This window comes from Pollachius pollachius (assembly GCF_949987615.1).
Source record: "Pollachius pollachius genome assembly, chromosome: 15".
NCBI lineage: Eukaryota > Metazoa > Chordata > Actinopteri > Gadiformes > Gadidae > Pollachius > Pollachius pollachius.
In genome coordinates, this window is record NC_136948.1 from 18,493,591 (window position 1) to 18,515,489 (window position 21,899).

The 21,899-nt window shown below is 41.5% G+C and overlaps 1 protein-coding gene across 1 annotated transcript; it reads right to left on the reverse strand.

Moving 5' to 3' along the window:
* Window positions 1-7,358: 7,358 nt before the first annotated feature.
* LOC307086956 (uncharacterized protein) lies at window positions 7,359-20,657 on the reverse strand (the record flags this gene model as incomplete). The annotated part of the gene is made up of 10 exons (XM_079752302.1): window positions 19,919-20,657; window positions 19,633-19,795; window positions 19,395-19,456; window positions 19,024-19,113; window positions 18,777-18,939; window positions 18,640-18,675; window positions 18,425-18,475; window positions 18,133-18,200; window positions 17,849-17,887; window positions 7,359-7,517 (listed from the first exon to the last, which is right to left on the reverse strand). The coding sequence occupies exons 1-10, from the start codon at window positions 20,126-20,128 to the stop codon at window positions 7,359-7,361; spliced, it is 1,041 nt and encodes a 346-aa protein (XP_079608428.1). The 5' UTR covers window positions 20,129-20,657.
* Window positions 20,658-21,899: the final 1,242 nt, after the last annotated feature.

Here is a 21,899-nt window from a genome sequence, read left to right on the forward strand (position 1 = left end):
ATGATAACTCAGCGCTACACGCTACAGTGGAGGACTTGATATCGCGCTCCAAGCGTCAGAACCTCAGAGTCGTGGGTATTCCTGAAGATATGGAAGGTGCAAACGCTAGGCAGTTTATGTCTCAGTTATTCAAGGAGGTGGCTGGAGATGTCCAGTGTGAGACCCAGACCCAGCCAGGGCTCTCGGCCCATAATTGTCCGTTTCCATCGCTACGTTGAGAAGGAGCAGGTTTTGAAATGGGCCAAGGAACACCGGGAGACGTCCTACCGAGGGCACAGGATCAAATTCTACGAGGATTTCAGCGCCACTGTTGCTAAGAAGAGAGCCGCTTTCAATAATGTGAAGTCCCAGCTTTACAAAAAAGGAGTGCGATTCGGCATGATTTACCCCGCCCGGCTGAGAGTCACCTTCAACGGTGTGGTCCACTTGTTTGACACTCCCGAGCTGGCTGATCGCTTCTATCAAGAACACATTCATAAGACTTAAGCTGCCGTGTTTCCATTTCGCTACGGGTTGATTTTACTTTTTTTTTTGATAACTCCGTTGTTGCCTACGGGTGTGTTTTTGCTAGGCTAGGCTAATTACGTTTAGCCTGCTCACCAAGCCCGTGTTTTTCTGTTTGGACTCATCATTTTTTCCGGGTGAGTGCAGCACTGTCCTCTGCTGGTGATTAGTCACCTGCCAGCATTTGTTCTGTTGGACTGTAGATCGTTGCTAATTTGTCTGTTCTAAAAACAGAATCGTTCTAGTGGTGTTTAATTTAATTTGATATTGTAGGAGGGGATACCACTGCGTGGTCAACTGGTTGTTTAGCAAAGGTTTATCCTGCTACTCACTTTGCTAACCGCATTGTTGAGCTTAAGGTTTTCTTTGTTTTCATTTGTCCTCAAAGATATGTGTTTTTTCTTTTTTAGTAGAGGGTTATTTTGGGAAAAGGTTGGGTGTTTGTCTAGGGGAGGGTCTTTGTTTTTAATATCTACTGTTACTGATGTGTGTGATGCTTGTCCACAACGCTTGTTATGTTACATATGGTTGATGATTTTAATTAATGACTAACCAGAATACAGGTCAGAGAGGGTCTGTAGGCTCTGTTAGATTTACTAGCTGGAATGTCAGGGGACTGGGAGGACCAATTAAGAGGTCGAGAGTGTTTTCACACCTAAAAAGTCTCAATACTGATATTGCTTTTCTCCAGGAAACGCACCTTTGTGTGAATGACCATGCTAGGCTTCGTAAGCCTTGGGTGGGGCAGGTTTTTCATTCAAATCTCAATTCTAAAGCCAGGGGCACAGCCATCATAATACACAAACGTGTTCAGTTTTCAGCTGAACAAACTATTTCAGATCCCGGAGGGCGTTATATTATAGTCAAAGGTGTGCTATATCAGACCCCAGTGATTTTGGTTAATGTATATGCCCCAAATTTTGATAATCCAAATTTTATGACCTCAATTTTCTCCTCTTTACCAAATATGGACACACACCGCCTCATCTTCGGGGGTGATTTGAACCTTGTAGTTGATCCACAGTTAGACAGGTCATGTCCCAAAAGATTTACCCCTTCTTGTATGGCTCGAGCACTATCCACATTTATGAACCAGGTGGGTTGTATTGACCCATGGCGGTTTCTCCACCCGACTAAAAGGGATTTTTCATACTTCTCTCTAGTTCACCGTGTTTACTCACGCATTGATTATTTTTTTGTAGATAAAGCCCTTCTGTCTTCTGTTGGACTGACTGAATACTCTGCTATTTTCATCTCTGATCATGCTCCTCTTGTTCTAGAGCTATCTCTCTCCCCTAGTCCAAGGTGTGGGCCCTGGAGATTTAATATAGGCCTGTTAGCTACCAAAACATTTTGTGAGCATATTTCAAAGCAAATAGACTTTTTTATTGATAATAATAAATCTGAATCCACCTCCCCCTCCCTTCTTTGGGAAACTTTTAAAGCAGTGATGCGAGGAGAGATTATTTCGTATAATGCTCACTCTAGAAAACAAAAGACAAAAGAACAGCAGGATTTGGTTGACGCTATTAGTAAATTAGACAGACAGTACTCGAGTTCTCCCACTCCTGAATTGTATGCTGAGAGGCGTAAGCTTCAATCCAAATTTGATTTGCTTTCCACTGGCAGGGCTGAGTATCTTCTTAGACGGACAAGGGGTACGTATTATGAATACGGTGATAAGGCTAGTCGCCTCTTAGCATCGCAGCTTAAACACCAGTCAGTTTCTCAGTTTATTACTCAGGTCTATGACTCCCCACATTCCCTCACTACGAATCCTACTGAAATAAACGATGCCTTTACCACATTTTACTCCAAGCTGTACACATCTGAACCCCCTATAGACAATACAAATATAGAGCATTTTTTTGAAAGTCTGGATATCTCTAATATTGATACTCTCACACGTGATAGCTTGGACGACCCTCTGTCTCTAGAGGAGATAACTGGCAGTCTTAGGAAGATGCAAAATAACAAGGCCCCAGGCCCGGATGGTTTTCCTGTAGATTTTTATAAAAAGTTCTCGGCCCAGTTAGCTCCCCTTTTATTAGATATGTTTAATGATTCCCTGAAAAATGGTACTCTACCCCCAACACTAAGACAAGCCTCAATCTCCCTTATTCTCAAAAAAGGCAAAAAAGCAGAAGATTGTAGTAGCTGGAGACCTATAAGTCTCTTGAACGCGGATGTCAAACTTCTTGCTAAGGTACTGGCGAACCGCCTGGACCCGTGTTTACCAGGTATTGTCTCTGAAGACCAGACTGGCTTTATCAGGGGTCGTCAATTATCTTCTAACATCAGACGGTTACTTAATATTGTACTTTCCCCTGCAGTCTCACCAGATGCTGAGATGATTGTCTCATTAGACGCAGAGAAGGCTTTTGATCGGGTGGAGTGGGACTATTTATTCTTTACACTTCATAAATTTGGTTTTGGATCTCGGTTTGTGTCATGGATTAGGCTTTTGTATACTAACCCTACTGCTAGCGTAAAAACAAATTCTCAACTGTCTAAATTCTTCCCCTTGACGAGGGGCACCCGGCAGGGCTGTCCGATTTCCCCCTTATTATTTGCCTTGGCAATAGAGCCCCTTGCCATTGCTCTGAGGTCATCTCCACTTTTCACAGGCATGCGCAGGGCTGGGTTGGATCACCGGGTCTCGCTATATGCTGATGACCTTTTACTCTATATCTCAGATCCAGTCAACTGTATTGGTGACATTCTGCAACTCCTAAATAGTTTTGGGTCATTTTCAGGCTATAAGGTAAATTTTGACAAGAGTGAGTGTTTCCCTGTAAATGAAGTAGCTACTCGCATCCCAGCTCATGCCCTACCTTTCCACCTGGCTCCTACGAGTTTCCGGTATTTGGGTGTAACTATAACTCGCAGTCTTGCCTCCCTTCATGAAACAAACTTCTCTAAGCTAGTCACAGATATAAAGGCGGATTTACAACGATGGGGTACCCTCCCTCTTTCTTTGTTTGGTAGGATTCAATCTATTAAGATGAACATTTTACCAAGATTTCTTTTTCTTTTCCAATGTCTGCCAATTTTTTTACCAAAACAGTTTTTCAATAAGCTAGATGGGATGATCTCTGTTTTTATCTGGGCTGGTAAGACTCCAAGGGCACGCAGGACTACTCTTCAGAGACGTAACAAAGATGGTGGCTTATCTCTACCGAACCTCCTATTTTATTATTGGGCAGCCAACATCCAGAAATTACGTCTTTGGCATAGTTCCTCTGATGCTGATTGGTGCCTAATGGAAGCTCTTAGTTGTCATGCAACCTCTCTGTCTGCTCTGCTTTGTGCCCCCCTTGCATCTTGCCCCTCCAAATATACCTCAAACCCAATTGTTATATCGTCTTTAAAAATTTGGAAACAATTCAGGCAGCACTTTAAACTCTCCTCTCCCTCTCCCCATAGCCCCATCCTTAATAATCACTTGTTTACCCCATCCAATTTTGACACAACCTTTGCATTGTGGAAAAGGAAGGGCATAGTAGTTTTTTCTAACCTATACATTGACGGGACATTTGCAACTTTTGAGAATATTCGCAATAAGTTTGATCTGCCACATTCTAGTCTGTTTCGATATATCCAAGCACGAGACTATGCCCGTACTCACTTTGCTTCATTCCCACTATTGACTGCTAATTCCTTGATGGATGACATCCTCTCACTTAATAAGTTAAGTGGTAGTATAACTGTACTATATGACCTCATTATATCGGCTGGGACCTCTCCACTTACTGGGGCTGTGGGCAAGTGGGAGAGGGAACTTGGGCTTGACCTCACAGATGAATGGTGGGAAATTGCTTTTAAAAGAGTAAATTCTACTTCCTCTTGTGCCCGACTGACTCTGATTCAGTTCAAGGTTTTGCATCGAATACATTTCACCAAAGCAAAACTTTCCAAATTATTTCCAGGCTCAAGTGATTTCTGTGATAGATGTTCTTCGTCAATTGCCGATCATACTCACATGCTCTACTCCTGCTCGAAATTGGCTGCATTTTGGTCTGTGTTTTTCGACACTGTATCTAAGGCTCTCAATATTTCATTGTCACCCAGTCCTCACATTGCTATTTTTGGTGTACCTGAAGATTTGACCATGCTGACTAGAAACCAGAGTGATGTTATAGCTTTCGCCTCTCTTATAGCCCGTAGACGTATATTGCTTCAGTGGAAAGACCCAAACCCACCCTCCGCATCTTCCTGGTTTGTGGATTTGTTGTCTTTTCTCCATCTAGAGAAAATCAAATATACACTACGAGGCTCGTCTGATAATTTCCTTAAAAGGTGGAATCCGGTACTCACTTACATTGACTCTCTCACCTCCCTGGAATGTAACTGATAGTCCTATCAACGATATTGTATGTTGAGCTGTGTGTGTCGAGCATCAAACAATTGTATCTGTGCTAAGTCTTTTTATTTATTTATTTTTTCTAAATGACTCTTGTCCAGTTTTGGGTGGGTTATTATTTGTATTTTATTTCCTTTGTGTTTTCATTATCATTCCCTTATCCTGTTCCTAAAAATAAAAAAAAAAGGGGGGGATTTCATGCATGTTTGACGGCTGCTACATCATTGTTGTTTTTTCTCATGTTTCCCAATAAAAATACATATGAAAAAAAAAAAGTTGTCCATAGCATGCATACCTCTCGTCCACAGAAGTCCAGGGGTAACCAGCGCTGGGGATTCTTGTTAAAGAATTCTGGGGTAATCCCACCTCACAAAAGAGGGACCGGAAGAACCCCCCCCCCCCCCCCCTTTAGGGGACTCTGAGGATGCGCGGTAGATATGCACAGTTCAACAGACCTGACGAGGTTTGAGTACCAATATGACAACACAAATTAGATATTTCCTGAGGGATAACTGTAATAACAGTCATTTTATTAAAAGTGATCGTATAATCTAGAGATAATAATCGGCAATATAAAATTAGACTAAATAAGTATGGTAAAATGCTATCCAAAATCCATCCTGAGTGTGATGGAGAATCTACATGTTATGTTTTTCTTTATGAACTTAGGTTTTGTATACTATTCCGTGTATGGTCTTGTCACCCTGTTATTCCGGGTCGTTTAAAAGGTAAGCCTTTGTGGTTGGTGATGCAATCTGTTCTCACTCTGTTCCTGTGTTATCTTCTGTTGGTTTGGGCCTGTTTTCCTTTCCCCTGGGGAGCGCAGAGACGCATGTGATAAGGAACGGCTGCGACCACTTATTTATGACATCCTAAGGAACTTAAATTGATAGATTACCATCTGGTTGACACGGTTTTGGTTTATTGGGGGACAGCTACCCTCAAGAACCCAAAACAAATATAAGAACCAGCCACTCAGCGGACTTCTCCATGCAAACCTTTAGAGAATGAAGTGAGACGCAGGGCGAACTCCCACCTGAGACCTCAGATTATTGTACAGTATGCCTGTTTTGTTGTTAGTTGATGCATGTTGTGATGTATCTTTGTTCGTACTTTTATTACAAATATATATGTAACGGGTATAAGAAATACTCTGATTATTTTATTGAAATCCCTGCAAAAATATGTATATCGCCTGTATATTGCCTTGTAATGAGGGGTTCAATTGCGCCATCTGCTGGTACCTGGAAGTCTACATATATGACCGCAACCCGAGTGCTCTTAGTAGTCTTGTAGTTCTCTGCTAGGGTAAGTCACGTTCCGATGTTGCTTTGAAAAGTGTTATGAAAAGTGAAAAGTGTTATGTATTATTATTATCGAAGCTAACGTGAGATTTATTCATGTTATCATTTTCGTTTTACATTGATTGTTGCTCACGTTGGTAGTGATATTGTTTCGCACTGAGGTCAATGTTATTTCCCCCGTAGACTAAACCAGTGGAGGTGCTAAACTACAAATTGTGTATATGTGTGTCTACCACTCATTACAGGTAATAATTGTGTTGTAATTGTGTGTTTAAAGTGTCAGGACGTTTGCGTTTCGGGTTTTGTCGGCCAGCATGTTGTCCGCCATGTTTGAAAAAGGGACAACGTGGCCTTTGTGATTTGATGGTCACCACTAGTGGGTGCTGTTACAGTTTAATCATTTATTTGATGTTGCGTCTTGCATTTAGTATTTTTCTATTGATGATTTCATAAATATATAAAAAAGAATGATGTTTGTTAAAAAACTCATTCAGAATATATTGGATTGAATTCATTGTAAAAGCAGTAACGTTAAAACCCAGTTAAAACCACTATACGATCACATGTTAAAAAGTATTCTGTTAAAAAACATTTTAAGTCACATCTTAAAATGTATTTGTCATGTATGTCATGTAATTGTAAAAATATGTAATGTACTTTAGTAGTCTTGTAGTTCTCTGCTAGGACTAAACCAGTGGAGGTGCTAAACTACAAATTGTGTATATGTGTGTCTACCACTCATTACAGCTATAAAGGATCACATCATCCTATCCAGCCTGTGTGTGGGTTCTTGGCGGGGCGGGTACACATCAGTTACATATATATATTAAAAATCAAAAAAAAAAAATCAATAAGATAAAAATAAAATACAAAGCAAATGGAAGATAAATATACCATGTGTGCATGTCTTCTCGTGTGTGTCAGGGCCACCGAGACAATGGAGGTGACTCCCCTGGTGGAATACACGAGGGGATATTGAAAGCATACTTCAGATAAAACAATAAGGTTAATTAGGAAATAGTCTTTATTATAATTGATTACGATAACATTTGTGTCGATCAATGACTAACATGTGATTTTTTTTTCTTTAGGTTCAGTTTTTGTTTTGTTTATTGTATATCACCGTACCTTTAATACCCAGATGTATGAGCATAATTGTTGTGAGTTTGGATGACTCTTTATTCTACCTAGTGTAGACAGTTTTGATTGACCTGGATCAGAATTCCCCCCACAAACTTGGTGTCAGAAGTAGGATTGCGGCTCTCCTCGGGAGCCTCCGAGCCACACGACGACTGACTGATCGTTCCTGCGGGTTCTGGAGAGGTGACGGTGGGGCTCGTGGGGGGCTCCGGGAGAATGGGCGATCACAGGTTCATTCGGTGAGAATTCAAGTCAGTCATGATTAGAAAATGGAAATAATGTATCGATTTGATGTTGACCAACAAAAAATTAGGTAAATATAATAATAAATACTGTTTATGTATTGGTATAGGCAGGTCAGGGACATGCATAGCTAAAGAAGCAGTTTTGGAAATAGTAATGAATATGGGACATGTATAGCTATGGATACGTAAAGATAAAACTGGGTTTTACTTTACTAGAACAAGTCGTGTTCACGTTTGATGTGGTATGCAAAAGGTAGAGCGAATAAGGACAACACGGAGGGACGTGTTGGGTACATAGGAGTGAATCAAAGTGTGGACACCATCAAATGCGGGCAATAGGTTGAATAAAAGAAGATTAAGTCATCCAATTTAAATAGTTAGTGTAGGACAATCGGGTAGAATAATGAAGGAAATTGTTATTATCAGAAACGGTTAACATAGATGTGTTATTGAACAAGCAAATTACAATATTGTGATTTTTCTTTTTACATCTCTTTGGTTAAACAACCCGGTATCACGCCATTGCGTGCTCCTGCGCACGAACGTTAATCTATTGAAGCGTGTTCCCGAGCACGATAGTCCGACTTTTTGCGTGTTACACAAAACGAAATGTAAACCAATGCATTCTGAATGGGAGTGTTCTAAGACAATTAACGTTCTCCACAAAACGCTACGAGAGAGAGAGAAAGAGAGAGCGGGAGGGACAGAGAGAGAGCGAGAGAGAGGCTTCAGAAAGGGTGTGCGCAGATAGTACAGTGCACCCTAGTTATGTTTATGCCAAAACCTATATATATAATTAGGCTATAATTATATTATTTAGCGTGTAATGAGACAATCTATAGCCAAATTGTCGAAGATGCCCGAGAATCTTTCGGGATATCAGCATGGGAAATCGGCGAATCAGACCCATGAATCTATTGTAGCGACCCTGGGACAGTTAAATAGTTTGTGTGTTATGTGTTACATTATATTTCGTTGTCCGTTATGCCAGTTGTTCTATGTGCATGTATTGTAATGTTATTCTTGTCAAACAGCGTGTGGGGCGAATCATTAGGTCAGCTGGGGGAGGGCCTTGGAAGAACAGGAGGGTGGGGGCCTGCACGCGAGTGAGACCGTGTTGCCGGGGTAACCGGGGTTTGTTTGGGTCCGGTTTTCAGCTGTTGGTTTCAATGTTGTTACAATGTTACGGGTTTCAGTGACCTGGTTTTTGGTCCATTAAAACTACCTTCAACTAATGACTCGACATGATTATGTCACCGGCGAGGTCGTTACACTATAAAGAAACACGTCATCTCAAGCGGGAGAGAAAGTTTGCGGTGCTGGTTTGTGTCACCAACCCAGCAACCCAGTCGCCAAGAAAAAACGTTGACAGTGCACGTTTCCATGAACACTGGATACGTAGCATTTCAACGTAAAAAATAGCGTGTTATACCTACAGTATCCACGTGTGCCGCTGTGGAGGCGGGTTTCGGGGTTTGGGACACGATTGTTTAGGGGGGGGGGGGGAGACTGTTGCTGACCGGGGAGGGGGGGAGACACGTTTGTTGAGGGGGGGGGGGACACACGATTGTAGGGGGGGGGGGGGGGGGGACACACCAACCCAGCAACCCAGTCGCCAAGAAAAAACGTTGACGGTGCACGTTTCCATGAACACTGGATACGTAGCATTTCAACGTAAAAAATAGCGTGTTATACCTACAGTATCCACGTGTGCCGCTGTGGAGGCGGGTTTCGGGGTTTGGGACACGATTGTTTAGGGGGGGGGGGGGGGGGGGGAGACTGTTGTTGACCGGGGAGGGGGGGGGGGGGGGGGGGAGACACGTTTGTTGAGGGGGACGACGACACACGATTGTAGGGGGGGGGACACACGTTAGTTGAAGGGGGGGGGGGGGGGGGGGGGGGGACACGTTTGTTGAGGGGGGGAGACACGTTTGTATCCTAACAACAAAACAAGTTAACAAAAGCCCCATTTGTCAACTGAGAACCCCAATTCCCAGAATCCCCCGCGGCTCCGGAACACGGCGTAGCTTATATTAATCTTTATTATCTGAATAGGAAATGCAATAGTTTAGGACAGATACACCATTAAACGCGTTTCTAATGACATTTCTAGCGAGAAATGTACATTTTCCTTACATAATCTTCAGTCAGTGAATGTGTATGATCTTTATTAATCTTTATTATCTGAATGGGAAATGCAATATTTTAGGACAGATACACCATTAAACGCGTTTCTAATGACTTTTCTAGCGAGAAATGTACATTTTCCTTACGTAATCTTCAGTCAGTGAATGTGTATGATCTTTATTAATCTTTATTATCTGAATGGGAAATGCAATATTTTAGGACCGATTCACCGTTAAACGTGTTTCTAATAACATTTCTAGCGAGAAATATACTTTTTACTTGCATAATCTTTAGTCAGTGATTGTGTCTGATCTTTAGTTTTATAGTTATTAGGATTTGATCGGCTCGCTCGCATGTTTCAACGACGTCAGGTTGCTTTCGCTAAACTAGCAGCTCACGTGCTTCCTGCGTTTGTGTTATTAAACTGTTACTTTATGTAACTTTTAATGATATCATCTTGTTAGAAACACGTATATCTGAGAGCCAACCCAGTCGCCAAAAGCATACGTTGACAGTGTACTTTTCGTGAACACTGGATTACGTCGCATTTCAACATAAAATAGCGTGTTATACACACACACACGCACGCACACGCACAGACACACACACACACACACACACACACACACACATACACACACACACACACACACACAGTATCTTGTACAATGATTTTTAGATTTCTTCTTTGTAAAACTTGAAAAATAAAGTAAGTTTTGGCTTTGGAAAAGTAATTATTTCCCTTATTATACAAATAGGCTATGCTGTTAAGGCTGCCGTGTTCCAATACCTGTACTTCCATGAGTATACTTAAAGGAAGTATACTATCCGTACTATCTACTACGTTAATTTTTCAGATGTGAGTGCTGTTCCAAATCGAGTACTCCGTGGTGCACTAACCGGAAATTACGATCACGACTGCCGCCGTGGCTCCTCCCCCGCAATAAACATCCCGCTTTGAAAGGTGAACTCTTTACGCCTAGCAGCTATAAAAAACTATAAAAACTAAAAAATGACTCTATTAATGCAGGCTATGTGGAAAATGCGCCGACTTTGGCTCAGCCTGGCTCCGACTCTTCCGCTACGTATACATATGTGTAATCAGTGGTTCAATTGGGATTTTATATGTGGGGGGGCTCTGATCCAGAGGGGCCGCCGCTCCCCATACGCAGAGTACGCAGAGCCAAAATTAAGGTTGCAAAAAAAAAATCCATGATAGTCGTTATATTAGTACATTAAAGAAATTAGCATTTTTTATATGTTGCTTAATATGTACACTGTAGATTTTGAGTGTGTTTGATGAGGTCACATTAAGAGCTGATTTTATTTTCACAAAAACAAACAACAAAAACAATATGTCTTTAAGGTACATTGACATGGATGAAAACAAACATTTGAACAAATAATGGCCATGGTAATCCCTTTGTTACTACATTTTCTATTTACACTGCATCATGTGCATCTAATTCATCACCTCCCATATGGTCTGATATGGAGATACCACATCATTACTTTCCCTTTTCCTACAGGCCAAGTGATCAGCTGACCTTCTGGTTGCCACCCACTTTCTGACAAACCTGGTAGGCTTCCAAGATTTGAGAGGAGGGCCAACCAGCTTAATGAACATCAAAGCCGACATATTCTCCACATTCAATCTGGATCTCAATGGAGTCACAACATTATTCATCTCTGAAAACCCCCTCTCACACTCTGCACTGCTGACAGAAATGGTATTAACGGAATGTCTAAGTGTGAGAAGGGCCTTTTGCATTGTGTCTGGTTTGTTTTTGTACTCACGGTAAGCTTGTTTCACTCCAGTGAAACCAACTTTTACCTGGTCACAGAGTTCCCTCAACTCACTTTCCCCATACATCACAGGTAGAGGGCTCGGCCATGTTTCGGGATTCAAGATGTTAATCTTGGTGAAGAGAGACTCCTCTTCACTCCTCACCATTCTTTCCTTCATGCTCTGGCATAAGGCCTCATAAAACTTGGTTGGGTTGATGACCTTCTGCCCTCTATCACCATGAAGTGCTATGCCATTGAAAGACCCTTGCTGCACTGCCTCACATGCCTTTCTATAGAAGGGGCCATTTTCTGGATCCTCACTCATGGCGGTAAACACATCAGTCTGTCTTTTAATGAGGTTCACTGCTTGAGACAGTCTAATGTCTCTGGCCTGCAGGGCCTCAGACAGGTCTTTGAGTTCCTCCAGTGCATCCATCATTAGTCCCAGGTTCCTCAGAAATGCATCCGAACTCAATTTAACAGCTAGGCCCGAATACATAGATCTCTCACTTGATGTTCTGTTAACATCTTGACCTGCAGCTGTGAGATGACTGTGGAGTGCAGCATACATCATCCAAATGGCTTTCACTGTTCGGAAAGATGAAGCCACCCACCTTACCCCTAAGACTCTACCGATTCTCCTAAGACACACACCAACCTCAGAAGCTGCAGCATCAAGTTCTCTAAGGTTCTTGGGTGACTGATGGTATAGGCAGTACAACTTGTCAAGGAAAGCTGTAAAGTGGTTGGTCTCAGTGCATGTCTTCACAGCATCTGACACGGACAACTCCAACCTGTGGTTCAGACAGTGCCAACCAATGAGACCTGGGAACTTAGTTTTAAGTTGTGTGTACACTCCATTCTTTTTCCCCACCATTACGGCAGCTCCATCAGAGCAGAAACCCACCAGACATTCTTTTAGAAAATCCTCATGAAGACCATGTTTTAAGAGGCATTTGAGTAATTCACCAGTGATTCCATCTGCTGTTGTACTTTCTAATTCAAGCAAATCTAAGAAGAACGTAAGAGGCTCAGAATCATGGACAGATGTTCTGAGGTACACAATGAGACACGATTTCTTACTGAATGAGGTGCTTTCATCCACAATAACTGTGAGCTTTGGCTGAGTCTGTTTAATACTATTCAGTAATGCCTGTCTCATCTCTACAGATATGAAATGCACTATGTCTGCACATGTGACATTGGAATGGAGTACACGGCCAACATTTGCACCATTCATCCTCTGTAGCTCTACTAGGTTAGGATGATCAGAGTAAGGCCTGTTGCCCTTTGCCAGGTAGTACGCTGTTCTAAAGACATTGTGAGTTGATGCTAAAATTTCACCTTGTGTTTTCAAAAAACTTGACTCAAGAGCTTGCTCACCTTGTTTTTTCAGTATATCTTCTGCAATTTTGTGACTTTGGGAGGCACTATGTTCATTTATTTTTTTTCTTAAAGATTTCATTTGCTTCTCTGTACTACTGCCATATGGACCTACTCTGCAGTTTTGCCATTCACTGGAAAATGTGTGTCTGAGTTTACCTGTTCTCTCTGCCCCAAGTGATGATGCCGCACTGCATGTTTCACATCCCAATTTTTTATTTTTTGCCACAAGAAATGGGTAGGTTTTTTTAAAATAATCATATTGCTGTCTCTTCCAGCAGTCAGGGAAGTTGTCAGTTGCACCTACATGCTCATCTGCACCTGTCCCTCCCGGTCCATCCTCAGCTCCTCTGCCCTGTCCATCCTCAGCTCCTCTGCCCGGTCCATCCTCAGCTCCTCTGCCCTGTCCCGCCTCACCTCCTCTGCCCTCAGTGTCCTCATTTCTGCCCTGTCCATCCTCAGCTCCTCTGCCCTGTCCATCCTCAGCTCCTCTGCCCGGTCCATCCTCAGCTCCTCTGCCCTGTCCAGCCTCATCTCCTCTGCCCTCAGCTCCATCCTCATCCCTGTTCTGTTCAACTCTGCATTTTTAGTTTAGTGGAGGAAGAGACAGCACTTAAGACATGACAGACACACTATCAGGATGAAAAGATCTAGCAACAAATCACAGCTTGGTTACAGTGACTTCTGCACACAGGCCTAGCTTAATTATTTCAAAATTATGTCTTGGATAGCAGCTGCCCACCTTTTGAAGAAATCTGTAAGCTTCCTCCTTTTTGTTCCACTCATGTTTACCTTTTATCTCTGAAATGTTCACTTGTTGACTTTCACCCTAAGTTAAGAAGTAGATAGAATGTCTTTTAAAATGGTTCATATTATATAATGATGTAATCAAACGTTCTTTAAATAAAACACTTTTGAATTAATGAATGAATGAAGCTATCTTTTTCTTAAAGGCTACCCGATAGGCTACGTCACCATCATGTTTGGTGGCTTTTAAATCTAACCTGCTGTGTAGCCTATATGCAAACATTAAATCACAGGACCTACTGTACTCACAAATAAATAGCCTAGGCAATGCACTGCAATTCATAGATACAAATAAGTTTGAAATTCATCCAGCTAGGAATGAGAAATGTGATTCGGAGATCGCATAGACTACTTGCTAAATCATTTAGAATTAGCAGCATTGTTCTTTTTAACTAGCGCTTGCCATTTGACATACCAGTAGCAGGCTATCCCTGCATGTCAGCCTGCCACACACATAAAGATTTTATAAATCTCAACCGATTTTTTATCTGTGAGAGACCCCACACATGAAGATAAAAAATCTGTGATTTAACAGTTTTGATCGTATTGTGTGTGGTGTCCTGCGATATTCCAAACACAGCACACCACACACATTAGGATTTGTCCCGATTGTCGGCTTCCCCCCCACACAAGACGATTTGACACCACAACGTTCTCCGCCGACAATCGTAAGTATTGAACATGTTTAATACTTACGATTATCGGCGCCGACTGATTTCGGAGCCGATTGTCGGCCGAATTTCACTCTTAACACATCACACACTACAAGAGAATCTTATAAAATAATCTTAAGAGTTTAAGATAATCGGGCGATGTCTGTCCGTGGTCGGAAGGGGGAAAATCGGGGCAAAATCAGCCCGATTATCTTTATGTGTGTGGCAGGCATAAGGTTAATTTTTCCTGCTTAATGAAAATGCAAGCCCATATCTAATGATATTAGCCTATTGGTTTAATTTCGTTTCTCTTACCTCGCCATTCACCTGTCTACTACGATAATTATGTCTGATGATGACCGTTAGAATGATTTGACGTTGTGTTGTCTGATCTGGGGGGAGGAGGAGCTGCTGCGCAAGTTTCGTGCGCGATCTGCCTACTTCTCAAACTTGCTCCAGATGTCTAGGCCAGCCTATCCCTACTCCATTATTTAGAATTGTGTTTTAAAACAACATAGATTTGCAATGGAAAAGTTGTAAATGAGTAGGACAACATTGCTCGTGATGGACTAGGCAGACTGCCAAAATCGGCTGGAGCTGATCTGCTGCGCAGAACTCCAGACCCGGCCCAATTTAACCTCTGTGTGTAATCCAGCACATATAAAGACGGGGACCAGAAAATAATTACTTTCTCTCCATTGAAACCCATTCATATTTTTCGATCTCAGAGGTCCCATGAGGGGCCTACCGGAAGGGGCGAACTTACGAGCTCTATGACGCTGCTCTCGAGCGACATATAGATAGGACTGCTAATCTTACAAGCATTCTCAAGATCGATTGTCGGCAGTAGTTCTATTCATTCTATCGCTGTAACTTGTCTCTCGTGTTGCTATGGACAAGTTGTTTGACCTGGATCTCCGTGACCCCCGCACAGAAGGAAGACACCTTGCCGTTGGGTTGATGCATGACCAATTCCTTGCAGAAGCCATGGTAACAACCTTTTGTACATTAACTGAACTTGAACTTGTACATGAAATGAATGTTTCAGTACCTCAGAAACTCCGTCTAACAAGATGTTGGACTTAAACACACAGGAGGCTGCGGAGAATGTCAATCGGGCAAGATCTGGAGGGGATTCACCACGGAGCTCAACCAAACGGAGCGGACGCGGCAAGGCCAGAGGGAGACTTGGAGGCCGTGCGGGCCATACAGGCCGTGCAGACCGATGGAGTGGCCTAACTACAGGTTTGTTTATGTGCAAATTCAGATTAGTTTAATTTGGTGACAAACAATTACCCATGGCAATTAGGGATGGGTCAGAATTTTCTATTATTCGATTTTTCGTTCCCGTGGGTCAAAGTCGATTTGTAACATTTGGACCGTTAAAGGTTGGGTATGGGATTTGCGAAACGCCAGCAGATTTTGAAAATACACAACTCAAATGAGAGCACACCAGTGTTGCTGGGTGTTTCCGGGGGCAGGGTGGTTGTTACTGACGGGCTGAAATGAATTGTGAGTTAAATGTGTGTGTTGGACTGCCTTTGATATATGTTTTTGTCTACCTCCTATTGCTATTTATTGTATTTATTAAGTAATCTATTATGTGAGACTGGAAACTGTGAACGAAATTGCCCATTTTGGGATAAATAAAGTTTTCTAATCTAATCTAATCTAATATATATATATATATATATATATATATATATATATATATATATATATATATATATATATATATATATATATATATACGTAACCATTTCCCCCAAATGCTGGGAGAACGTATCGACCCCTATTGGTGCTATTCCTCCATTCATTTAGATGGGCGGAAGAAACGTGTATCTCTTCACGCTTTGGTCAGGCATAGCGTGACACTGAACACTCCTTGCGAGGTGGACCAATGTATCTATTTCACGCCTTGGCGTGATACCGGGTTGAACAGACTGTTCTGTGTTTATGTGTGGAAAAATAACATCATTACACGGTTCCATAAAATAACATAATCAGCAAAGACAATGGTTTTATTTCCATGCTTTAAACGGCATTCGGGCTGCTAGTTTCAGCGTCCATAGCAACCATCATAGGCTTAGCCACCATGTTTTTCTGTCGAGACAAAATACGTTTTCAGACAAACGTAATTGAGAATGCCGAATAGTTCTCTGGGAACGTAATTTTCATGAGACAGGGTTGTCCTTTAGGGCTTCGGCCTCCTAATTGATCATTGATCAAAACTCTGCCCAATCCTCACCTTCTCTGACGCAGAGAAACTCGTCCACGCCTTAATCCCCTCCAGGCTTGATTACTGTAACAGCCTTCTCATCGGTACACCCTATAACACCTATGGTCCTTAGATTATTATTTATTTTATTGTGTTATTGCCCTTCGTGTTTTGTTGTAGCACTTTGAGATTATTTTTATGAAAAGTGATTTACAAATAAAATGTATTATTATTATTATTGTAGTAGGCTATGTTTGAATGCCCTTTCACATATATGAAACCACCACCACACCATGGTTGGTTTGACGTAGCAGCTAACTTAATCATCCAAGAGAATCTGGTGTTTTGGTGTTGAATAAAGATCTATCAGCACAATATTTTAATAATCTGTTGTGACTAAATTGACATTCAGTAGGCCCTGCTTGCACTTGTATGTTTAAAATCAATATTTTCTATACAATATAGCCATTTGCAATTATACCTGGATGCATATCTTAAATACATTGAATGGATTAAATACTCAATTAATTGCTGCTACTGCTCTATTAGCTAGAGACCCTTCAGCCCACAACTTTTGAGTTACTTTAACTTTACCCACCATGTACTGCCTACAGACTGGAATTCATATTTATATTAACTGTTGTGTCCATATATATATATATATATATATATATATATATATATATATATATATATATATATATATATATGTGTGTGTGTGTGTCATTAAGCTCTTAGTGACCACATTTGAATGGCAGGGCAATCATGTATCAGGAGTAGCACCACATTCTAGAAAGACTGAAAATATGTTTTTATTTGAAGAGGGCAGGGGGACTAATTCAAATATTTTGGCTGCCAGGACCTGGCCCACTCCTTCCCACTGAAAAGAGAACAAATAATATATCAATGAACCGTTTTGTGATGATTGGTCGAACTCCACTTACATAACACACAGTATATACCTACTTTATATTGATTCTCATCTATAAAGGCAATTACAAATCAAGCCCAATCTTTGCACATTTTTGTTCTTGAGCAATACCACACTTTCAAGTCATTTTCTAATAATTCAAGATCTAATAATGTAATAGTGTATGACACATAAGAAAGGGAATGATGAAACCACTTGATAGGAAATCTGGTTGGCAAGTGTGTTTGGTGGAAGAACTACTGTTAAACGTTAAAATAGCAGCAGCTATTTTGCACCAAGATGGTGCAAAATAATATGGTATAATATAGAATACTCGGAAAAGCAATGAAGTGGTTTAAAAAAACCCAGTGAAACAGAAAGAAACCAAATTAAATACATACCAAACTGGGCAAGGCTGCCAATCAACAAGGACTTCTTTAATGCCCTATCAAGGAAAGGAACCATAAATTCATTAGTAAGATAATAAATTCAGTGTTAGCCTATGAGTTTGATAGACAAAATGCATTGACGGTACTATTCCAAAATATTTATGCAAATTACTTGTATACATGAGTAAATTACATTTACAGTATGCACTTAATATGCATGCTCATGATCAATCAGCGAGAATGTAATTCCTACAGTTAATCACGCATGTGTTTTTGCTGGGTCTTTATGGGTCTGTCAAACCTTTCTCATCCTCTCCTTCCCGTAACTCCTTATTTCGAAGGAGTCACGACCAATATGGTAGGGGCAATCTGAAAATATAAAAAACATGTTTTTCACAACAAAACCATCTATGCTTATCCACTGGCAAATATAAAATACCGCAAATATAAAATCAATAACAGTAATTATTAATACTGTATTAATGCTGTAATCGCTGCTATGAATACACAGGAGAATAATTTACAATTCCATAATTATAAATTGTGTAAAGGGTTTGTCAGTGCTCTGATCGTTACAAACTATTTCATCTTACTCTTCGGTAAAGTCTTGTTCCTTTTTTCAAGCCCCTTCTGGCTGTGATGCTCTGTAGGAAAGAAATGTTGAGGTATTCAAACAAAGACTCAAATGGTCATAACCAACATTCTTATTACAGTCCTTTTTCCAAAATAACTACAATAAATGTAATGCTATGGTGAAAAGAATAGTAGTCAATTAGCAATTCGATCTATACAGACATTCTGAACATACCTTTTCTCCTCCGCTTCCTCTGCACAGTAGAGACCGCTGTTGGAATGGAAAATAAAATATTACTCATTCAGGCAATGATGTTTATTTGTATGACACTTAGTACCTTCTCATGCATGCTTTAATTGAAAAATCCATACCTGGTCCTTCCGTGTCCGGGTGGGCCACCTCCTCTACCTGCAGGGCCCCCTCCTCCACCTGCAGGGCCCCCTCCTCCACCTGCAGGGCCCCCTCCTCCACCTGCAGGGCCCCCTCCTCCACCTGCAGGGACACCTCCTCCACCTGCAGGGCCACCTCCTCCACCTGCAGGGCCACCTCCTCCAACTGCAGGGCCACCTCCTCCCCCTCCTCCACCTGCAGGGCCACCTCCTCCAACTGCAGGGCCACCTCCTCCCCCTCCTCCACCTGCAGGGCCACCTCCTCCCCCTCCTCCACCTGCACGGCCCTGTCCTCCACCTCTCCCATGTCCATGTCCATCTAAGATGACATAAGATAACACTCACTCAAAGTCCAACAGTGGAACTTCAACAGTGCAAGTGTAAATTCAGTTTTAAAAAATATGAAATTAAGACCATACAGATCTATACACATCTATACACATAAATAACCATAAACAAACATGAAAAGAGGTTAGCACTTATACAGCTGACTTAGTATATTGTAATTTGTAGCATAATATATTGGAGTATATATGCAGTATATAACAATATATAGGATTAGCCTCTTTAATTGTCATAGATATTCCTGTATGTCTTCACCTGAGTGGTCCCCCTGCCCTCTTCTGGCCCCTCTGCAGTCCCACTTGCAAAAGGGGTCCATCCTGTGCAAGTTTGAAAAGTGTTGCAAAGGGTTATTAAATTGCAAATGGCAACCAAAAAAATTGTAGCAATAGTTCCATGATAAAAATGAATGTGGTGGACAAATAACAAGATGCAGTTAGTATTTTGGTAAACAAAGCAGAGGGTGTGTGGAATTTATAAAAATAAAGAATCATACCTTGACAAATGTACTCATGGATGGAGCCCATTTTTTTGAGGGACTCCTCCGCAAATGTGGCCAAGGTGCAACGAGGTGTGAACACCTTGACCACATGGCTCTTTTTAGTGGCTTTTCCAAGCAGCAGGACAGGTTTATATCCTGCTGCTTGAAGCTTTTCGAGCTGTAAGGAAATCACAGCATGTTAATGTTTTGCCTGTAGTAATCAAAAAAGACCTACTATTCAAAGCAATAGTGATTCAGACAGTTAAAGGTAGAACATAATTAATCTGAATTGTTTACATACCAGGAGGAACATTTCCTGCTTGACAACAGCCATGTTGTGGTTCTTCTTGCGGGAAGACGCCCACTCTTCCCGCTTAGCCTCAAATTTTCTCAAGGCAATTTTGAGGCGTTCCTTTACAGGCTGGACCATTTTGCAGTGGCTGCAAACCTTTTTAGCGCAAGGCAGAATGGTTTTGCAGGAGGGGCATGTTTTACATGTGCTGCCTGGCATATTGAAAGATTACCTAATTTACAAAGACACAGACAAACCGAATAGACAGATAAACAAAACAGATTAGATACACAGATAGTAGATAGATAAGAAAGATTATAGATATAAAATATTAGCATTGGCAGAGAGATAGTTAAGATGTATGATGCTTATTTGAAGCTGCAGGGAGAAAAAAGTAAATCACTAAAAACAAACTATTTTTTACAAACAGCCGACTACATTGTGTAAATTACCTTCTAACATGATGCTGTGTATGGTACTTATCTAAGCCTTTCTCATTGTTCAATTTCAATTACTAACGAACTAGCTAGCCTACCCGAGGGACAGGTGGCGACGTAGGCCTACATTAGCCTATGAAGCAACGCTTTTGTTATCTGTTATTAGCTGTTAATACCTGTTAATATTCTTTGACAACGGCAATATAATTATTTGCACTATCAACTCCATAATCTTAGTATTTCAAGCATTCAACCGTTTTTAAATAGCAGTCAATCATAGTTGAACTTACGTCACACAAACCAGCACCGCAAATTTTCGGTCACTCCAGAGTTGACGTCTTTCTTTCAACCCGGTGTCACGCGATTGCGTGCTCCTGCGCACGACCGTGTGCGTGCGTGCGTGTGCATGTGCGTGTGTGTGTCTGTGCGTGTGCGTGCGTGTGTGTGTGTGTGTGTGTGTATAACACGCTATTTTATGTTGAAATGCGACGTAATCCAGTGTTCACGAAAAGTACACTGTCAACGTATGCTTTTGGCGACTGGGTTGGCTCTTAGATATACGTGTTTCTAACAAGATGATATCATTAAAAGTTACATAAAGTAACAGTTTAATAACACAAACGCAGGAAGCACGTGAGCTGCTAGTTTAGCGAAAGCAACCTGACGTCGTTGAAACATGCGAGCGAGCCGATCAAATCCTAATAACTATAAAACTAAAGATTATGCAAGTAAAAAGTATATTTCTCGCTAGAAATGTTATTAGAAACACGTTTAACGGTGAATCGGTCCTAAAATATTGCATTTCCCATTCAGATAATAAAGATTAATAAAGATCATACACATTCACTGACTGAAGATTATGTAAGGAAAATGTACATTTCTCGCTAGAAAAGTCATTAGAAACGCGTTTAATGGTGTATCTGTCCTAAAATATTGCATTTCCCATTCAGATAATAAAGATTAATAAAGATCATACACATTCACTGACTGAAGATTATGTAAGGAAAATGTACATTTCTCGCTAGAAATGTCATTAGAAACGCGTTTAATGGTGTATCTGTCCTAAAATATTGCATTTCCCATTCAGATAATAAAGATTAATATAAGCTACGCCGTGTTCCGGAGCCGCGGGGGATTCTGGGAATTGGGGTTCTCAGTTGACAAATGGGGCTTTTGTTAACTTGTTTTGTTGTTAGGATACAAACGTGTCTCCCCCCCTCAACAAACGTGTCCCCCCCCCCCCCCCCCCTTCAACTAACGTGTGTCCCCCCCCCTACAATCGTGTGTCGTCGTCCCCCTCAACAAACGTGTCTCCCCCCCCCCCCCCCCCCCTCCCCGGTCAACAACAGTCTCCCCCCCCCCCCCCCCCTAAACAATCGTGTCCCAAACCCCGAAACCCGCCTCCACAGCGGCACACGTGGATACTGTAGGTATAACACGCTATTTTTTACGTTGAAATGCTACGTATCCAGTGTTCATGGAAACGTGCACCGTCAACGTTTTTTCTTGGCGACTGGGTTGCTGGGTTGGTGTGTCCCCCCCCCCCCCCCCCC